The sequence below is a fragment of the Vulpes lagopus genome, chromosome 22, assembly GCF_018345385.1.
Source record: "Vulpes lagopus strain Blue_001 chromosome 22, ASM1834538v1, whole genome shotgun sequence".
In the NCBI taxonomy this organism is placed as follows: domain Eukaryota; kingdom Metazoa; phylum Chordata; class Mammalia; order Carnivora; family Canidae; genus Vulpes; species Vulpes lagopus.
This window is the reverse complement of record NC_054845.1, coordinates 25548981-25569490: the sequence shown is the minus strand read 5'-3', so window position 1 is coordinate 25569490 and position 20510 is coordinate 25548981. Positions and strand designations below refer to the sequence as shown.

General features: G+C 56.9%; 1 protein-coding gene across 1 annotated transcript; it reads right to left on the bottom strand.

Annotated features, from left to right (window-relative positions):
• Positions 1–2123: 2123 nt before the first annotated feature.
• On the bottom strand, positions 2124–15221 carry WNT6 (Wnt family member 6). Its single transcript, XM_041737559.1, has 4 exons — positions 15046–15221; positions 4967–5187; positions 4367–4701; positions 2124–2888 (listed from the first exon to the last, which is right to left on the bottom strand). The coding sequence occupies exons 1-4, from the start codon at positions 15123–15125 to the stop codon at positions 2427–2429; spliced, it is 1098 nt and encodes a 365-aa protein (XP_041593493.1). The 5' UTR covers positions 15126–15221; the 3' UTR covers positions 2124–2426.
• Positions 15222–20510: the final 5289 nt, after the last annotated feature.

The window sequence follows — 20510 nt, the reverse complement described above, 5'->3', positions numbered from 1 at the left end:
TAGGGAACTTAATTTCTCCTCCATGTGGCCCATGATGCCAATTCCATTCTCCCCCTTGAGAGGTTATTCAAACCCCTTCAAGTAGAGAGGTCCTGAGTTCAGATTCTCCACAACTCTTCCCTGAAGCCCAGGCATTTGACCTAAAGGAGCCAGGAGGAGGCAGGAACTCAGATGCCCTTTCCTTCCCACTGCGGCCTGATACCCTCCTCTCTGTAGTGGTCTTGATGTGATTCTTGAGGGCTGAACCAGGCGAGGTCAAGGGGGAATGCAGAAGCATTGTGGGGAGGGAGGCCAGATGCACTGGAAGCCATGGTTAATGTCTCTTACATCCAGGACAAGTTCCCCCTTTCTTCTTTTCATTTGAAAAACTGTCATCTCCTCCTTGTGCCCCCAATACCTGTGGTCTCCAGGAGGCTGGTGCCAGCCCCAGTCTTGGTAATACATCTTCCTGGATGTATTGGTTTGGGGATGGGCAAGTGACCCAAGCTGACCAAATCAGGGTCTTCCTTAGGACTTTTGCTGGGAAAGCCATTCTTTTTTAGACCACCAGCTCTAAGAATGTGGACATAGGGCTGACATATAGAGCAAGTCTATCAGCAGCAGGAGATACTGAGGACAGTATGACAAGAGGAGCAGAGATAAGCTAGAAACTATAGACTTGGGGATGGTGGTGAGGGAAGAAGACAGGGGAGTAAGACCTATGACATCACTTGGCCCTCTGAGTTCAGTTGTGCTTGAATTCAGTCTTACCCCTGGACTTCCCAGGTAAACAATTCCCTTTTTAATTATCTTTCCAATAATTCATTCCTTTGGCCTAAGCTAGTTTGACTTGGGTATCTTCTCAGGGTCTGCCCTGAGAGCATCAGCTCTCTATCCTCAATCCCACAGTAACTGCCATTTATTAAATATAAGCTTGACATAAATCATTGTGCCAAATTTTGTGTTAAGTGCTTTCCACATCTCATTTATGAGGAGAGCCTCTTAAACTGTCCAGCCCAGTCACATCAGGAGGTGGCCAAGTGGATGACTACAGCCAATAGTTCAGCCATAAGGGGCAGAGCCACCAAGCTGAGTTCTGGCAAATTTCTAACCTGCTGGATCCTGACAAATAATTAGTTTGGGGTTGTTTGTTATGCAACAATGGATAACTGAAACACAACCGTGTTCCCATTGTACAGCTAGAGACACTGAGGCTAACCTGCCTGTAACCTTCTAAGCAGCTACAATAGCAGCAGCTTCAAACCCAGAGTGCCTGAATCCAAAACTCATGCTTTGCCTACATAACCAGGTGGGGCAGTCATTGTCCACTGCAGTGGTTGGGCTGTGGGAAGATTGGGGGCCCTGAATCCCAGCCATTTGGCTATGCCCTCCCCCATCCTCTGGATTTAGTTCTGAAGAATCCAGAATCCCAAACCTTTCTTCTCTGTCACTTCAGCCTCAACATCAGCTTGCTGAGAAAGAACCAGAAGGAAGGAAATGTGATTGGGTGCCAAGAGAAACCTTGGGACAACTTTGCTTCACCCCCCTCTGAGTGTGATTAAGAAATGCTGTTCTGGACAGTCTTTTGAACACTAAGGTGGTGAAGTTAGTTTTGATGGTAACAAAGTCTGGTGTTACTAATAACATAGTTTCATCACATTCTACAGTTGATAAAGTGCTTTAATCCTACGGGCTTGGGTGGCCCTAAACATCTACCCTCGAATTCCCCAGGGGTCACAGAAACAGAAGAGCAGGTAAAGGTGTCACAGTCCCCTAGAGTTAAGATGAGGGATGATCTGAGAGCTGAATACACTACCAGAGGCTTCTGGTCTTCTTTTCCTAAACCTGTTCAGTCTGTTCCTTTGAGGAGAGATGGCTTAGGTCTTCCCCCTGCTTGCAGATCCAGGCTGGAGAGATGCGACAAGGGTGACTCTTCACCACCTTGCCAGGAGAGCCTAATCCAATAGATGGGAAGATATAGGGACCTAAGAATGACCCCTGAGATGCTAGTTTTGTCAAAGCCATCTTCCTTTACACACCTCTTGGGAAGCCTGGCCCCATGGCAGCCCCAAGCTCCCCTCCCAAACTGTGGGCCCAGTCCTATGGGTTTAAATACCTTTATTGATACTAAACTCACCCACCCACCCCGAGGCCAACAGTTCTAAGGAGTCCTGCATCCAGAGGCCTAGAGCCTGGCTCTTTGGTTTCCATCAGCGGCCAAAGCGGGAGGGCGACTGCATAGTCTCCCCCACAGCAGTCCCAGAGCGCTCCCTCCCGGAGGGAGGAGGGGTAACCGGGTGCCCTGGGCCTTCACCTCCAGCCCCGCCGCCTCTCAGTTTCCGGAGGCCTGGGAGAAGCTGGGCAGGGTCCCCGCTGGGGTCCGGAGGTCCCGCAGACGCCGAGGGGCGCGCAGTTCGGGGCGCGGCGGGGAGGGGGCCGGCGGCGCGTCAGAGGCAGAGGCTGAGCTCCTTGCGCACGCGGCAGCGGTGGCACTGCACGACGCAGCACCAGTGGAAGCGGCACAGGCAGTTCTCCTCGAGCTGCACGCTCTCCTGGCGGTGCCCGCGGCCGCAGCACAGCAGGTCGCAGCCGCTGAGGTCCGGGGCGCTGCTGTTGCACGCGCGGCCTCGCGTGCCCGGAGAGCCGGTGCGCCGGTTGGGCGCGCAGAAGTCGGGCGAGTCGGCTGCGTAGAGGAGGTCGGCGCGGCCCGGCGGCTTCAGGGTGCGGACGGCGGGCAGCAGGGCCTTGCCGTCGTTGGTTCCCATGACGCGCGAGGCGCCGTGGAAGCGCTCGAGCAGCCGCGCGCCCACCTCGCGGAACGGGGGCAGCTTCTGCCAGCAGGTTCGCAGCGCGCACGAGCCCGACAGCCCGTGGCACTTGCACTCGGTGCGCGTGTGGCTCCGCACGGCCTGCGGGGAGCGAAGGAGCGGCCGATGGGGACAGAGGGGAGGGGTGCGTGGTTTGGGAAGGCCCGCCCAGAGGACCGACCCAGAGTAAGGTGGGGAGCATGGGGTGGAAGGAAGAGAGGAAGGAGTAGAGGGCAAGGTGGACAGGATCCCGGAGAAGGAAAAATGATAAAAATGGAAGAGTAACAGAAGTGGGGGTGGGGTGGGAGGGGGCGCAGTGTGTAGCACAGAGGGGAGGGTTTGCAGCTGTCGGGCTCTACAACTCCTGCCAACCCGGCCGGCCCCCCTCCTTGTTGCCCCACGGGCCCCAGGCAGGGCTGAGCAGAGCCGCAGAGCCGCAGAGCCGCAGAGCGGGCCTCCTGGGCGTCTGCCCCTGCCACCCCTCCCCAACTCTCTCTGACAGGTATGTGGGCCTGTCTGGACATTCCTCTCTGGGTCCCCTCTTACCCCTTGCCTGATGCCTCAGGCCTGAACCCTGGAGGACACCGGATGTGTGTAGGGTGTCCCTAGAGCACCCTAGAACTGAAGCATAGGGTGCGGGAGGGGCTCCTGTCAATGCATTCCCGGGAGCTGGAAGCCAGAACTCCTGCCCCTTATTTGCTACAACCTCACTAGAGATTTATGGTGTCAGATGACCCAGGAAGATCATCTCTGGAAGCTCAGAGTCCAGAGGCCAACCTAATCTACAGACTTGTGTGCCCCCCCCTCCCCTTCCCAGGCCTGTCTCCTTTCTCACATCCCCTCCTGGAAACATCTGACCCGGACAGCTCTTATCCCTAAACTGGAGCTCCTGGGGCCCTCCTTCTTGCGGAGAGAAGGGGAGAGGCTGCCAGCGTCCCAAGCAGGGCCTACTCTGGGCTTGGTGGGCAGCCAGTTGGCAAGGTACTCAGGTTCGGTCACAGCTTTCTTGGCTCCTGCCTGACTCCCTCTTACCTTCACCAATATCTACTTTTTGTCTTTCACACCTTTCCAAGCCCGCCCCCACCTCCTCAGGCCTGTTCTAGCCCCTTGCCAAGCCTCCCTCACTTCTCCTGACTCCTCCACATCCAGACCCCATGCCTTTGCCCCAACTTCTCTTTTCTTTCATCTTCAGCTTTTGTCACCCTCCTCTGTCCCTGCCCTGGCAGCCGGCTCTCAACATACCCCAAGCTTTGCCCCATCTGCTGGCTCTTGGAGGTAGCTAAAGGCCCCAAGTTCTCTTCCCTGGGTGTCTCCTTCTCACCCTGCCCATTAGACCACCAGCTCCAGGCCCTCCCAGGCGTCTCAAGGGACTCCTTGTTCTCAGCTGGGCACCTTACCTCCCACGTGCCCGTCCATGCCCCCAGCCCATCTTCCCAAGTGGTCCTTTTCTGCCAAGCCGGCTCTCCTTCACATACGCCCTCCATCACCCCTCCACTTCCTCACACTTCCACAGATATGCTCCCACAGACCTCACCATCACCCACACCCACCCTGACTCACACACCCCTGCCCACACTCACCAGACGGCCTGCCTCATTGTTGTGAAGTTGCACCAATGCACGGATGTCTCCACGACCCCGCTTGTGCCGGGCATCCATAAAGAGCCTTGATTTCTCGTCCCCGAAGTCCACGTCGTCGCCACAGCCTCCCCACTCCCAGGTGGCGCTGCCATCGGGGGAGCCGGAGGGCCCCGGGGGCCCCGGGGTGCCAGGCAGGCCAGGGGGCCTGGGCGGGGCCCGGCCGCGGGGCGCCTGGCAGCCGCACTGCAGCAGCTCCCCCATGGAGCAGGCCTGCGTGACCGCGTGGCTGGCGCCCGCAGCCGTGATGGCAAACACAAAGGCCGTCTCCCGGATGTCTGCGGGTGCAGGGAGGGGGCAGTCAGCAGGCAGCACCCAGGCTTTGAGGGCGGGTCCCCCCAGGACGGAGAGGGGTGCTGGGTGCGTGGTGGCGCACGGTGCTGCATGCGGTGGGCAAGGCGGCCTGGCTGGGAGACAGAGTCAGGGCAGGGTGCTCACAGGCCCCTGGGACAGATGGGGGCTCAGGCAGTCTCCCCACACACACCCCCCTCTGATCCCCTAGTGAAGAAAAAGCAGCCCCCTGGGTGCTTGGCCCACACTGACCCTGCTGCAGGATGCGCCCGAAGGCCTTGCTGTGGCTGGAACAGTTCCAGCGGCGGAAACGGAACTGGAACTGGCACTCTCGCACCCCAAGCCGGGCGCCCCGGGCTAGCTCCGCCACCACTTCTGGCTCAGCCTGGCACAGCTCAGCCTGCCGCCCTGCCAGCCGCCGCGCTTTCCTGCAGATGCTGGTAGGGTCCATGACCAGGGGGCTGCCCACCGCCCTGGAAAGCAACGAACAGCAGGGCCAAGGAATGACTCAGAGGGCTTGGGGGGAGGGGGGAGGGGGAGGGGGGAGCGGGGGAGGGAGACCGCCAGGTCAGCCCAGGGCTAAGAGCTGGGGATGTGCTTCTTCTCTCGCCCCACTCCAGCTGCATTTGAGATTGTCCTAACTGGTTCTCTAACCATTCCATGTCCCCCCTTAACTAGATTTTAGACTGGAATTGCTATCGGGCAAGGATTCGGTCTTGTCCTTCTGGGCACATCTTCATTCATAAATCCTTATAGGAATTTGACTCAAGGTGAAGGCACCTGGCACCGGCCTGCCGCAAAAGGGAGACAAGGAAGAAATTAACAGGAGGAAGATCACAAAAACTGTCGAAGTAAAAAACAGTATGAATCATAAAGCAATACAAAGAAAAGTAGGCAAAAGTTGTATCAAAGAAGGATCTGGCATTAGTTGGACAAGCTGGATCTGTCAGCTGAACAGCCCTGGGGCTAGCAAGCAGGGGCAATCCCATGGATGTAGAAGGCTGCAAGATTTTAGAATGGCTAGGGAAGGGAAGCTCTGAAGGCAGTCACACTCCCTCTGTAGCTCAGTTTGTCCTTCTGTAATATGGGAAGGTTGGGCTTTGATCTCTCAGGTGGGCCCTCACGCTGTGATATCCTCTGTCTCTCTGAACTGGAGAGCAGGAGGAAATAGCTGGGGACCGAGGTGCTGAAGCATTAATGTGAAGTAAGTGACACTGACCCTTCTGTTCTGGGGTCTGTGACATTTTCAGAGCAGCAGGGCAGCAAGCCAAGCCCTGACGCCACTGGCTGTGACATAACTGGTTTGGGGAAAGGGAAGGCCGTTTGGCTTGGCGGGTCAAGACCTCACGGGAAGTTCTGTACACTTTCAGAAATCCTTCCGTTCCTAGCCTTTGTTTCACCTAAGAAGAGAGCTGTTATTTGGTTTCCATGTATCAGACCCTTGAAGGTTAAGGTTTTATTTTATTTATTTTATTTTTTTTATTTTTAAGGTTTTCACTCTTGAGTGGAGCTGCTTTTTTTTTTTTTTTAAAGATTTTATTTATTTAATCACGAGAGACACAGAGATAGCAGCAGAGACCTAGGCATAAGGAGAAGCAGGCTCCCTGCGGGAGGGAGCCCGATGCAGATCTCAATCACAGGACCGCAGGATTATGACCTGAGCCAAAGGCAGATGTTCAACCACTGAGCCACCCAGTTGCCCCTTGAGTGGAACTACTTTAATGAGATTGCTCTTGAAGGCTTAGCTGGGATCCCCGTGCTTGCTGTAGGAATGAGTGCTTGGAGTACTTGGATCTGAGAGTCACTTGAGATCACACAAAAAAGCCTTCAGCAGAGAGCAGGAAAAGACTCCTTGGGTGGGGCTAAGTGGCACCAGGAGATAGAAAATGTAGAGGAAACTGGTAGATAGGTGCCAAAGGTCACAGTGGCCTACTTTCGTGCCCATCGCTGCTCCCCCTCTGTCCCCGTGTGCTCTGCAAGTACAGGCTGCCCAGGCTTGTTCTGGCCCCACAACATGAGATGTAATGGGCTTGAACAGCAGTGAGTGGAATCTAGGTCTTAAGGTAGAACTTCTCAATGCTGGGGAGAAAGATGCTTGAGGAGAGAGTTGTAGGAAGATGTGTAAGATGGATCCTATAAGGTCTCCTACTCTCCTCCCCACACCACCACCAGACCCCACCCTATCAGATCATTGTCAGCCCCCTCAACCCGTTTCCTGGAGCCAAGATCCTTTTCTCAGTGAAGAGACCTCCTTGCAGTCCAGGCCCTCCTTCCTCCACGCTTAAGACCTACTCATCACTGCATTCCAACCACAGCCTGGGAAGGTCCAGCTTCCACCTTTTCCCAACCCAAGAGAAGTGGTGGATAGAGCAGTGGGCAATGCGTCACAGGTATGGTAGGGCAGCCCAAGCTGTTTCCCAGTGGCCCAATGACTTTGAAGAGTGGATGGGCCTCTATCTATCTATCTATCTATCTATCTATCTATCTATCTATCATCTATCTACCTATCTATTATCTCTCTATCCATCTATCCATCCCCGTATCATCTATCCAAACTCCATCCACTTATCCACCTCATTACAATAAGATTTGAGGCTGCTTCCAGCAGGGTTGTATAGGGTCAGTAGATAAGACTATGCACACCTTGGGAATTAGAAGTGGCATTTTCTTTTCCTTCCATGGCAGATTTTTAGGTGCTTAATTCATATTTCCCCCAATTTTTATTATGAAAGTTTGCATATTATGAATGATTGCTATAATACTACAATGAACACCATTTAATACATGTTTTTGAATGAATGAGTGAGCCACCTAAGAAGAATGTCCCCACTCACCAAGGCCAGGCCCCTATCTATTTGTGATTCCCAGACCCCTAATTAGCTCCCCCCCCACACATCCCTACACTGGATGCAAAGACAGGCAAGCAGACCTTCCCATGGCTGTCCAGCTCCTTTCCTGCCACCTGCATGTCTAGGCCACCACCTGGGAGTCTGGGGCTCTGCAAACTCATCTTTCTACCCCACCCCCATGCCACTAAGCTCCCCAGTCTCCCCTCCCCAACCCTGCCCTCTGCTAACTCCCTACTTTCCCAAGGTTGACTGGCCTTATCCTCTCAAGGTTACTCTGACCCCATCCCTCTCCTCTCCCTCCTCCTACCCTAGGGAAGCAAGAGAGGGTGGGGGGGGGGTATGCAGGGAGAAAAGCAAAAAGCCCCCTGACCTTGTCTGCTTGCCAGGGGCTAGAGATAGAAGGAGCAGGAAGGGTAGGGCCCTCCAGGAGGTGGGGCCAGCCATTTGCAGGGTTGAGGGGCTGCCCCAGAGTCAGTTGCTGGTCTGGGTCTGGCTCCCCAGGCTGGCTGGCTGGCTGCCTGGGAACAAAGCTTGTTTACAAGCTGGTCAGGAGGAGGGATGGGCAGTAGTAGCAGCTAGAATCCCAAGGGACCAGCTTGCTCCCTGCCCTCCCGTCCTCGCTCCCATCCCCAAGTCACAGGAAAGAAAACTCCGGAAGAAGAGTAGCAGGGGGGCGTTGGACAAAGCATCAAGCCTCATTTCTATACCCTGGTCTCTGTTAATTCTGGGTAAGCTGAGCCACTGTGGGCAAGTTGGTCCCTCTCTGGGCTTCAGAAACAGGAGGAGGTAGCATGAGAAGCTCCCTTTATCCCCCCTACTGTTAACACTTGACTTCACATCAAAAACCAACTCCTCCATCTCCCCTCTTCCTTTACCCTCTTTTCTTCCCTTCTGCTTCCTTAGGGAATCAGCTCTTTTTTGGCCTTTGAGTCAGCATTGGCCTGGGGGCAGCCCAGGGAAGATGTGCCCATTTGGGAGCATCTGCCTGTTTGGGGGACTGGAGCACAGTCATGGTAAGAAATATATAATACATAGTATGTAGAATCTGAGATCCTAATCAAATAGCCATTCCTGGGCATAGAAAGACATGAGGCTAGCCCTAAAAGAAATCAGTATGCAGACAAGAAGGGACAAGCCTAGGGTTGGCCATTTTAACTGGCTTGGCTTGTGCCAAGATCTCCTTCCCAGGGACCTTGATTGGTAGAGTCAAGTGAGGTGGCATTAGGGGCCAGCCAGTTCCAACTGGCAACATCTGTAGATCTAAGCCCTGGGGGCCCCAGGTTCTGGCCTAACCTACCTTTCCATCTCCAGATTCAGAAAGCCAAAGGAATGCCAGAGGTCACCTAGTCCTACCCTACCACCTTCCCTCCCTTCATTATACAGATGAACATGAAGGAGGGAGTTGACTGACCCTGGGAGGGAGGTCACTCAGTGGAGGGATCCTTACCGCAAGAAATTTAGGTGAATATTTTTGAAACCAAAGGAGCTGGAGGGAAATGACCACATGAGGTATCAGAAAACCTCAGATGACCCCACATGCCCTCTTCCACACAGCCCTTCCTTACTCTTAGCAGTGTTGGCTAACTCTGCATCCAGATTACACCTTAAACTTTTGGGACTCAGAGCCACCCCCTCCCAACCCCTAAGTCAGCAAAATCAGACCCAGCATATCTCGAAGCTCACTTCACTAGCCCCAAGGAGCCACCCCACCACCACCACATCGCCTCAGGTGTCGCTTATTTGGGGGTGCTTGTTGTCCTGCCTGTGGCATAACTATTTTGTCTTGTTTTCTCATCTTATCTCTCTCCCCTTAGATTGAAGACATACTAAAGACAAAGATGTCACGAGGAAGCATAACATCATCAAGAGAGCACCTTCAGACTTTGGGGAGGCTGAGCCTGGGGTTTGCATCTGGGCTCTGCCATTTGCCTGGTTGGCATTTAATATTTGTTGAATGAATGAGACCTCACCTTCTGAGCCTCAGTTTCCACAACTGTAAAATGGAAATAAATGATACCTGACTGCTTCTCTGGTGCACAGGAAAAGAGCCTGTCCAGAGAATGAGACCCAGCAAGTGGGTTTTGTCTTCCTGGTCATACACCCATATTCATCTCTTGGACCTGCCCTGTGCGGGGCAAGCAGTAGGAGTGCAGGCAGTGTTTGTGGGTTGGTGAGAACAGCCTCTTCTCCAATGCTCTGCCCTTATGGCTCAGCTTCAATCCCTGTGTTTCATCCTCCCTTGCCTGCCCGGCCCCTGGACCAGAAGCCCCCCTCCAGGACCCTCCCCTTCCCCAGAGAGAACTACTGGATGGGTTTTTGAGGCCAAGGAGATCACAGACCATTTTGATGTCCAGCCTCTGCTGAAGGGCCTCATGGCCAACCCCCCCATTTCCTCACCCTCACCCCCAGGGTCTCTAGTCTGACCCCCACCTCCTAGAAGCCAGCAGAGGGAGCCCTGAGCCCTGGGGCTGTGGGTGGGGGCTGCATGGGGGTGGGGGAGGTGGGTGGTGGAGAAGGGGCAAAAAAATGTTGCCTGACGGCTGCTGAGGCGGCTGGGCCCGGGCCTGTGCCCGCCCGCCTGTCCTGTCCTGCTCTGTCTAACTCCATAATTACTGCTCCCCCTCCCCCAGTCCCTTCCCCCACCCCAAACACCACATCAAAGCCAGTGATGCCCCAGCTCCATTAACCCCTGCCTCCCCACCACCCACCAGACACCCCATTCCAGCCCTCTCCCACGCTGGCCCAATTTGGTTCCCTCTGCCCTGTGCTGGACACTGCACTCCCACCTCCTCACCCGGTGATCCTTCTCATAGCTCCTTGGAGACGCAGGGGCTCTCCCTTCCCTTATGGGACTTCGTCAGTCAGTCGAGGGGGCTCCTGTCAGTCAGGGCTGGGGGACAGAGGAGTGGCACACTGAGCCCCCCACTGCATCCTCTGAGGACAACCTGTCACGTGCCTCTGCTCTCCCATCCTGAGGTGGGGAGTAGCCATGTGGCAGTGGGGATGGGGAGCAGAAGGTGCCTGTGGAAGGCCCTCTACCCCCTTCCTGACCCCCGCCCTCGCTGCACACAGGGGCGAGGTACACAGCTGGAGGTGGACTCCCAGCTCTAGCCCTCGCTGCCTGCGTTCTGGGTGGCCTCAGGCAAGTCCCCTCTTGTCCCCCGACTTCGCTGGACTCTTAACCAGAAGGGAGAAGACTGGCTTAGATGATCTCCAAGTCCTTTCTAGATCTAACTTCTGGCTTCAATGAAGGGCTTGAGCCAGAGGAACCAGCTTTGGACGCCAGGTGGAAAACAGAAGATCCCTCCCAGCGACCTTTCCCTCCCTCAGCTCCTCCTCAGGCGGCCGTGGGGGGGGGGGGGGGGAAGCACCCACGGTCTCACCGCACCCTCCCCGCAGGGAGGAGGACGCGGGCTAGAGGGCGCTCTGCCCAGCCCCCGGGGACAGGCTGCTGAGTGCCCCAGCGCCTCCTGTTCCCTGGCCGGGCGCCCTGCTGCCAGCCTGACCACGCCGGCTTCCCGCCCCGCCCTCGCCTCATCCCCTCCACAGCTGCATTTCTCCATCAAAGTACACATTCTGGAATCCCCCTCGCTGGGCCCTGGTGATCAAACCTCCCACTGACCTCCCCCCACCAACTCCTGGCTTCCGATGAGAACGGGGCAGGAGGGGCCCGCCCCCCCCACCAGGAAATGTCACAGTGCCAGGACTCTGGTGGGCTTAGGGCATGCTCTGGCCCAGATCGAGCCAGCCTCCTTTTGCCCCTGCCCTTTTCTGCTCACAGCCTCATTGTCTCCCTCCAGGGGAAGCTGCCAAGGCGGGAGGCCTGGAGAGGGGTACTGGGTGGCCACCCCACCCCCATTCTCCACCCCACCCTGAGCTTGACGGGGGCCAGCCACAGGACTGGCCACAAAGGGTCAGATAAAGACACCATGGAAGGGGATGGCCAAACCCAGCCTGGAGGGGGGGGGGTCTCAGCTGGAAAACCTGGGTGTCAGGAAGAAGCCTGAGTCCTTTCCCTGACTCCCTGTGGGGCAGAGATGAGGCTGTCCTCGGGCCTCCAGGCCTGGTTCCTGGGTTCCTGTTTCTTTTCCATAACGGGGTGGGGTGGGAGGGGGAAGGCAAGATGAGATGGGGGAAGGGAGGGAAACTGGGTGCTGTTTTGCTCATAGAACAAGGGGGAGGGTTGGTTTCTTTCATAGAAAATATAAAACAGAAAGAGGAAGAGAGAAGGGACATTGATTTGGCTATTCTGTGAGAGTGAGCTATTTTCCACATCCACTGATTGAAGGCATAAATAAAGATGGGTCAGACATTGAGAAGAACTTCCTGGGGGAGGGTGGGAAGGGCTCGGAGAGCAGGCTGGAAGGGGTGGGAGCTGGTGACCAGGAAGCTGCAGACTTTCCCTCTCTGCCTCTCTCTCAAAATGGGATCTGTCGGGGCCAGAGCGCAGGCTGGATGGCCTGGAGGCAGTGGGCTGGACGAGATGACCTCAAGAGAGCCTGGCCAATGTCCTGGAATCTGGGATTCTGCGATTTACAAAGATATGGTTACAGATGGGAGAGAGACAGACAGAGAGGCCGGAGGCAGAGTTTAGAAAGCATGCATTGCATGGAGGGGGAAGGAGGAGGAGGGGGAAAAAAGGGAACTTTTCTGGAACCCAGAGCCAAGTACCTGAGCCTATTCCAGTACCTGGATCACTCCCCTAAAGGACCCTCCTTTCCTAATCAGGACAGGCCAGTCACTCAGAGTTCCCAGGATCCCCTCTGTTCCTAGCCTGGCTGCTACTAGAATGTCAGAGTGGACTCCAAGGGGCTGCTGCTTTCCTGTCTAGTGCTAGAGCTCTGGCCTGGCTAGCATTCTCTGAGAAGCAGGATAAAGAGAGCCATCAAGCAGGTCCTAGACATCAGAGAACAGCCTGGAAGCTCCTGGCTTGATAAAGGTCTTAGTCAAAGTAAAGCTGGGGTAGGGGGGCAGCGCAGGGGCGAGGGGTGGGCAAGGAGTGGCAGGAGCCTCAGGTCACTGGGGATGCTGGGTCCAGCCCTCTAGCCCAAGCCAGATCTTAGAGAGCAATGGTGGGGTGGGGTAGGGACAAGAGAACAAGCAAGTAGAGTCAAAGATCCTGAGAAAGGAATCTGGGCTCAGACCAAAGGAATGAAGTGTCAGAGACAGAGGAGAGCAAGGGGGCCAGTGCAGGTGGGAGAGGCAGGTTCTTTCTGAGAAGCAGCTGAGAGAGGCAGTTGCCGGACACCTTATCACCCCAGCCCCTCACTCTTCACCCCGCTTCCCCTGCAGCTGCAGCCATGAAGGCCCCTGTGTTCTCCTACACCTGCCCTCCTCACCTCCTCCCCCACTCTCTGCTTCCCCAGCTCCAGGGTCAGTCTCCCAGAGACCAGGTCTCTCCCCCTTTGGCTTGTCACCCACACAGCAGCCCCTCCTGAACCAAGGAACCCCCACAGACACAAGTTTCAGAAAGCGGAATTGACCAATTCAGCAGCACTCCACAAAACTTCCCCGGCACCTTCAGCCTCCAGGGCCCAAAGGCAACAGCTCTGCCCTCCAGGAGCAGGGAAGAAGGACCACAGAGGGGAAGTGAAGTGCAGCAACTGGCCTGGTTGCCCAATGCGTGGGGTGCAGTGGGAGCACACAGAAGGCAGAGGAGGAAATACAAAGAGACGGCGGTAGGGAGGATGTGGTATTCTACTTGGAAGGATGGCAATGGTTTGGAGACAAGGAAAAGTAGAGGGAGGGCAAGGACCACCAGGGAGAGACGCCTGTCTCCATACCTTGAGAAAGGGCAAAATTAGGAAATATGAGTCTGGGAAACAAGGTAGAGATCCCTTGACAAATTTTGCTTGGGACTCTGGATTTTAAACTTAAATTAATCCTCCGTTTCACCCCTACAGATTCTAGTCTGGAGAACCCGCAGCGTGGAAGAGGGGACTTAACATTTACAGAGCACCTCCCAACGTCAGATCATTTTGTAGGTCCTCCCGCCTAATCCTCCTATCCAGCCGCAGATAGGGGGGCTGTCTCCCAATTTTACAGTTGCGGCGTTGAGGCGCAGAGAGAAGTGACTTATCCAAGGTCACAGACTTAACAAATGGCCGAGACTGGATCTCAGGTCTATTGCAAAACTGATACTATTTTTTTTTTTGATACTATTATTATCCTAAATTATCCTAAGCCAGGATCGAAGGTCGCAAGTCCTCTGGCCGGGACCTGGGTCATCCTCGATTTGCTCCCTCACTGACACCCCCGAGGGACTTCTCTCCCGCATCACGAAGGAGGGATCGCCGCCAGCGGCTCGCTGTGTGGGCATCCAGCTCCCTATCTCCCTGCAGGAGAGGGATCTGCCTGCCCCACCCCTCCTTCCAAATCGGGGTGGGGGAGGAGTGGAGGGTCGAGAATCCAGCCAATGATGTGGCGCTATGCAAATAGACAAGACTCTGCTCTCTTAGGATTGGCTGATGCATCAGCGATCCCGTCCAAGTCCCTCCTCTTTAAACACCCAGCTATTCCGGGCGGGTCTTTGCAGCTCTGGAGAGACAGGGACGGGGGAAAAAAAGGCTGCGGGATCCGGATCTCCGAGAGGTCCCGGCCCGGCACCCACTTTCCCAGTTGCTGTCCAACCCCGAGACTCAAAGTTGCCGAGACCTTAGCTCCACAGGTGTCTGCTCTAGGTAGGGCCGGGTCTGGAGGCCACGTCCCCGAGCCCTGGTTGGCCAGGCCTCCCTCCCTTCCACGGGGACACTTCACGATTCCCAGCACCTACGAAGCTGTATTTTTCATTCCGGACCCTCACGTCTGGAAGGGCCGGGCGCCTGGGTCCCTTTCCTGTCTTTCTTCCTCTTCTTTGCTTCAGGAGGAGGACGTAGAGAAAGCTGGGGTCCTGACTCAGTTTCCCTTTACGTTTTCTTCCCCTCGCCGCTACTGTCCACTTTGAAGGAGCACCCAGAGAGAAGCTGGAGGGTTGTCAGGCAAAAGCAAGGCGGGCCAGAGGCAGCTGTCTGACCCTCCCAGCCTTGTGGCTTCCCACCTTGTTCCTCTCGTTCCCACAAATCCAGTCCTCCTCCCCGAAATCCAGGGCCCTCCTCACACACTCTTTTCTTCGGCTCTGCCTACAGACCTTCCCCACGTGTAGCCGGTAGCTCTTTCCTACCCACGTGCCAGTTCCTTGAGGACCTGGGTTGAGCGCATAACCGGAGGGAGTAGGGGGAGGATGGGGAAGGGTGTGCAGCGCGAGGTAGGAGGAAATACAGCAGAAAGCGCGGAGCGGAGGCTTAGGAACGTGTGAGGGGCAGCTTAGAAGTGGCCCAGGCGGGGCCGGCAGACAGGCGAGCGGCGCACCTCCCGGCACCTCTCCTGCAGCCCCGGGGCTGGGCTCCGCTCGCAGGTAGAGTCCCCCGGTCGGTCCCGAAGCCCCCCGGAAGCTCCCGAGCTCCAGGAGCCGCCCCGGGCCAGCCAGCCCGACGCAGCACTCACCACCACAGTCCACCGACGTGCGCGGGGCACAGGAGCAGCAGCAGCAGCAGCCCGAGCGGGGAGGGCGCGGGCGGCAGCATCGTGAGCGCTCTGCCGCCGGCCGGTGCCGTAGGGGGCGAGGCTGCGGGGCCGGCCGGTGCGCGCGGGGGCGCGGGCTTCACGGCGAGCGCGGCGGCGGCGGCGGCGGCGGCCGGGAGGCGATGGCTCGGGCGGCGGCGGGGGGGCCCATCGCGGGCGAGGAGGGCGCGGCGGAGGCGGAGAGCGGACGGGGCCGCCAGCGCCTGTGTCTCCCGCCGAGCTCGCTCGGGAGAAGAAATCAGAGCCGGGGGCGGGGGTGGGAGGGGAGCAGGGCCCGGGCGGGGGCGGGGGGCAGGGGGGCGGTGGGGTGGCAGTTGCGACAGTCAGGCGGCGGGACTCTCGGGAGGGAGCCGTGCGCCCAGGGGCTGCAGGCGCGGAGCTCCGCGGAGGGCGGGTGCGAGGTCCCGGGGCGGGGCCCGAGCGCGCCCGTGGCTGCGGGACCCGCCAGCCTCGCCCCTTCCCTTCGCCTCTCGCCTCTCGCGGACTGGGAGCCCCCCGCCGCCGCGCAGAGTCGGGGGCAAGGAGAGGCGGGGAAGCAGGGTGGAGAGGAGTGAGGGGGGGAGATGGGGAATGGGGGGCGGGCTGGAAGGGAGACGTTTGACAGGTTTGTTGACTGTAAAGAGAGAAAACTTCCCAGGAATGAGGGAGTTGGGGGGGGCGGTTCGGAGGAGATGCTGGAGCGGGGGCCGGGAGAGGAAGTGCGCCTGGGGCGCTGGGTGCTGCGGGGAGGGGTGCCGACTCGACCGTCGGACCGGGCGGACTCAGGAGGGCTCACCCCCGGCCGGCCCCGCCTTCGCGCTGCACGCCCCTTTCTCAGCCTTTCCTCGAGGAAAGGAGGAAGCCTAGGCCTGCACTCTCGCTCCCTCCCCGGCCACCCCGCCTCTCCTCTGGGAGCCCGCGCTCGGGGGAGGGCTGCGAAGGGGAGATTAGACAGCCAGGGGAACCTCCTAGGGCCTGCGCCCCAGCGCTCGCACGTGTAAGCGAGCGCGAGAGCTGAGATTGCAGACTCGCAAGAGATAAGGAGGGCAGATCTCGCTGCAGCCGGGCCTCGCGTTCCTTCCCCAACTTGGCCGGGGCCAGGAGGGGTGGAAGAGCCAGCTGCAGGTGAGATGGCGTTTATCTGATTCTCTAATGCCACAAAAATGTCTTTGATGCCCCTGCCCACCCCCCCAACTGGGGGGAGATCAAAGGCCTGTGGGGAGGAGGGACAGCTCCATTCATCACGCCAAGCAGTACAGGCAGTGGCTACAGTCCCTGCTCCTCCCCTCCGCCTGCTTGCCCCAGGGGTGCCTAGGGACAGGTGGTGCAGGACATTCCACAGCAAAGGCCAGTCTCCCTATCACCACCATCTAGAATGGCATCACCCTTGGTGGGGGTGTGGGTGTGGATGTCCCAAGTAGTAGAAACTTCAGGCACCCAGAGGAAATCTCTTGTCTTGTCTGGGGTGGAGATAGCACCTGAACTCTGGGAGTGAGGCCATTGCCCAGAGAGATAACATCCTTGGGTGAGCAGAGAGAAGGCAAGATTGAGTCCCCCAGAGAGGGGGGACAAGTGAATAGAGACGAAGCTAGGGGGTTGAGGGGCTGTAACAGAAGACCATAGATGCCTAGCTCAGGGAAGGAGGCAGATCTGGGGAAGGATGGATGAGCAACTGGAGAACAAAAATGGAGAAACTTTGCCCTAGGCGCACAGGGAGGCTCCTAGGTTTGCTGTGAGCCCAACCCCACCGCTGTGGTGTCCAGACTGTGTCAGTGTAATAATCCCCTGTACTGGGTACAGAGAATTTTGGAGAGGAGGCTGGAGCACTCTAGAGATGGGGAAGGGACCCTGGGTAGGTCGCCTGGTAGCTGAGGGAGACAGTGAGGGACATGAGGCCCAAGGGTTGCCCCCTCCCATTTTAGCCTTTCATAGCATCCAGCTGTCACTCATGGCCCCTGTGCCTATTTTGTACACAGTTGCTGTTTCTGCAGGGCAGTGCCGACTCTGGACACTGCACACTCAGAGACATACCCGGGTTGGGTACACACTCAGGCCAGATGGTACTCAACAGGCAGCTGGAGAGCTTTGGGGGTTCCTAAAGGCTGCAGGTGGCCAGTGACCGGACCCCTGGGAACCACTGCCTGGGTTCTGAGTCCCCTACCCACCCCTGCCCCCACCCTGCTACTGTTATTGCAGATTATGAAATGCTCTCCCTATCCTGCATTCTTCTCCGAGGCAAGAATTTTAATGTATTTGTCTTTGTCATCAGGGGACCAGGGCTCTGGGACCGCCCTGCCTCTGCCTGAGGAGGGAGCGCCCCAAATCTAGTCCCTGCTGTCTCCAGACCCCAGCCTCTTTCCATTACCACCCCCTCATGCCCTAACCCTGCCCCTCGCCTCCCTCTCCTAAGACACAGTCTCTCTGTGGGGTGGATAAAAATGATGTTATTGAAACAACAGAATTGGGAGCAGTGGCAGGGAGCAGGGATCAGCGCAGGAAACTGGGGCGTTTGCCAAGAAGCCTTCTCCCCCGCAGGCGGCCTTTCTGCCCCCACCCCCCACCTTTCCTACAAACACACACAGATCGCCCCACCCCTCCTGCAGCACTCTCTCTGGCCAGATCTTAGAGAATATTTGGCCATCCCTGGCTTCCCTAAACCCTCTCCCCTCACCCAGTCCCCTTGCAGAATCTGTTGGCCCAGTAGAGCCTGCAGAAACACCGGGGCAGGGGAGGGGTCTGCTGGAGTCTGTGATGGGACGGCCTGGGCTCTGCTGGCTCTCGGTTGCTGTCTCTGCACCCCCATCTAGAGGTTGGCTGGCATCTGGGCAGAAACCAGAGCAATGACTTCTGCCTTTCTGCGTTCCAAACCTTTAGAGAGATAAGTTCACATGTGTCTGAGGCTTCAGGCCCGCACTCTCACCCTATAAGTCTTTTCATGGACCGGGGCTGGGGGATAGAGACCAAGGTACTAAGAGATGAAGCTGTGTGCACATGTGCACAACCACACACACCCACACCCGAGGGGGAACAGGCGTCCTGATAACCCGACAGAAACCACAGGACACCCTTGCCCCTCCCCGAGACAGTGCTGGATAACTTTCACCCACAGGTACAGATGGACACACAGATGGGTTGGCTCAGGCTGAGACACATGCCTGCCTCCCTAGAGACTACATGCCCATGCACCCCCGCCCCCCAACACACCCCACCTCTGCACAGACTTGCATGTGGAGGAGTGTTCATAGAAGACTGGAGCACAGCAACCCAGAAGGGGGCAGCGTGGGGGGGGTGTTGTCACTCCGATCCCCCCCCTGTCTGTTCTCTGGGCATTCAAGCCCCCTCCACCTCTTCCTCTACTGCTCAGCCTTTAGTTCTGAGAACCTTTTAACTCCACTTTTAGGCCCCGGTGCAAAAGAGAGAGGGGGAAGGAGCCCTGGGATGCCTGGCTGTGGGAGGGGAGAGGGGGGAGGAGCAGAGGTGGAGACTGGGGATGGGGAGAGAGGCAGCTGGAGAGAGATAACATCGGAGTCGCTGCAGGCGAAAGCAGAGCCCTCCGTCTGTAGGATCCTCTCTCCCCGTCTTCCCGTGTCTTTTCCCGTCTCTCCCATCTCCAGAATTCGGTTTCTATTTGTATCTGTCTCTAAATCACTTTCTCTGCTTCTTTGTTTCGCAGAATGACTGAAGCTGCAGGAGCCCAGGAATTTGGGCCTGTGACCCTTCCCCTCCCAGTAACCTCTCATCTCTCTCCCTCCCTCTGCACCGTCTTCCCTCCTCCTCCTCTAGCAAGGGGACCTAACTGCCTACTTCGGGGTGGTGGTGAGACTTGAGAATTCCCAAGGTCCCTGGGTCTCTAGATCCCAGGAGAACCAGGAGAGGAAAGGTTGACCCTCTAGAGAGATGGAGGGAAGGAGAAAGAAAAAAGGGACGCCTTCCTCTCCCTTCCATACCCCTGTATTGTCTAGCTCCACTCCAGTCCGCTCCAGCCCATCAGAAGTGAGGGCAGTGCGCTTTCCAGCCAAGGTGGGGGGAGCTCAAATGCCCAGTTTCCACATCAGCCTCTTGGATCCCTGCCTCACAGGCCAGGTTTCCTCTGAGACTCCCTTTGGACCTTTGTCCAAGGGAACCTCCCACGCCCCCCAGGTTCTCCACTCAGCCTACCTGCACCACATCTCCCATATCTCCCAAATCTCCCAATCCTACCTATGCCCCAAATTTCCAATCACCCCATCAATCAAAGGGAGAAAGAACTGAAGGGGGTGGTCAGCAGAGGCTCTGAGGAGGGAGAGGGGAAGGGGAAAGGGAGCAGGGGCTGAGAGGGAGGGGCTGCTCGCCCACCAGGACTGGGCTGGGAACAGCCAGAGAACATTTGTTTCCACTTAGCTCAGCTCCAGTGGCCCCGAGTGGGAGTGGCTGGACCCAGGAGCCTCCCAGCCGTCCCAGTCCAGGCCTGGCTCCTGCATTAGGGCCTGGGGGTAGGCAGAAGGACCCTGGCACGGCCTCAGGTGTTCTGGGAGGAGCCTCCACCCTCTTCTCCATTCTTCTCCAGGGGACACCCCCCTATGCCCACTGCTTAGGCTCCCACCTCTTAGGGAATCCGGGCTTTCAGTCTTGATCTGTTTCTCCTAATTGTGTTGATGTCTGCTGGCTCTCTCTCCCTGGGCAGCCACATTCTTAATTGACCACCTACTATGTGTCAGGCACCCAGCTCTGTAGTGGAGAAACAATGGTGAGCAAGAGCAGACCTAACCCCTATCCTAATGGAGCTTTTGGTCATTACTCATATCATCTTACAAACAAATGGAAAACCGCAACCTTGACCTGTGTTGTCCAGGAGAAGGGAGGGGCTTGAGGCTCTGGCTGCAGGGGAGGGGTGGATTGGCCACCTCCCTGAAGGAGGAGCAGGCTTCCCTGAGGAGAGAATGCTCCCACCGAGATACAAAAATAAGTTGAGGTTAACTGGAAGACACAAGAGAAGGAAGAGCATTTCAGGCCGAGGAACAGCCTTTGTGAAAGCCCTGCTAGGGCGTGGGGAAGGGCTGGGGTCACTGAATCAAGGTTGGCATGGGTTGAAAGAAAGCAAAAAGCAGCCTAGTGGGAGATGAGGCTTGAGAGACTTTGGGGGATCAAACCAAGTAAAGCCTTCCAGGCATAGAAGAGAATGTTTTTCTTATTTTAAAAGCAAAGGGAATTCTACGAGACAGATACACTGCAAGAGGGAAGAAAAAGAGTTGACGGGTATGTGTGGGGGGGAGACCCTCTAGATTACAGGAGAACTAACAGGCATGTAAACAAAAACCCAAACAGACAAAGTTGAACCACAGTAGTTAGTGACGTGTGGTTGAATAACAAAAATAAGTGGATGCCTACCATGAAAGTGGAGATAGGAAGTTCCCCAGAGGTGGGGTGGG

Bases quoted from the DNA above. Each gene is read 5' to 3' on its own strand.
- WNT6 (XM_041737559.1), bottom strand. From the start codon at position 15,125: ATGCTGCCGCCCGCGCCCTCCCCGCTCGGGCTGCTGCTGCTGCTGCTC. The intron at 5,188-15,045 runs GTGAGTGCTGCG...GTTGCTTTCCAG, and splicing joins CACGTCGGTGGACTGTGGTG to GGCGGTGGGCAGCCCCCTGG. The intron at 2,889-4,366 runs GTGAGTGTGGGC...CGCTCCCCGCAG, and splicing joins ACAATGAGGCAGGCCGTCTG to GCCGTGCGGAGCCACACGCG.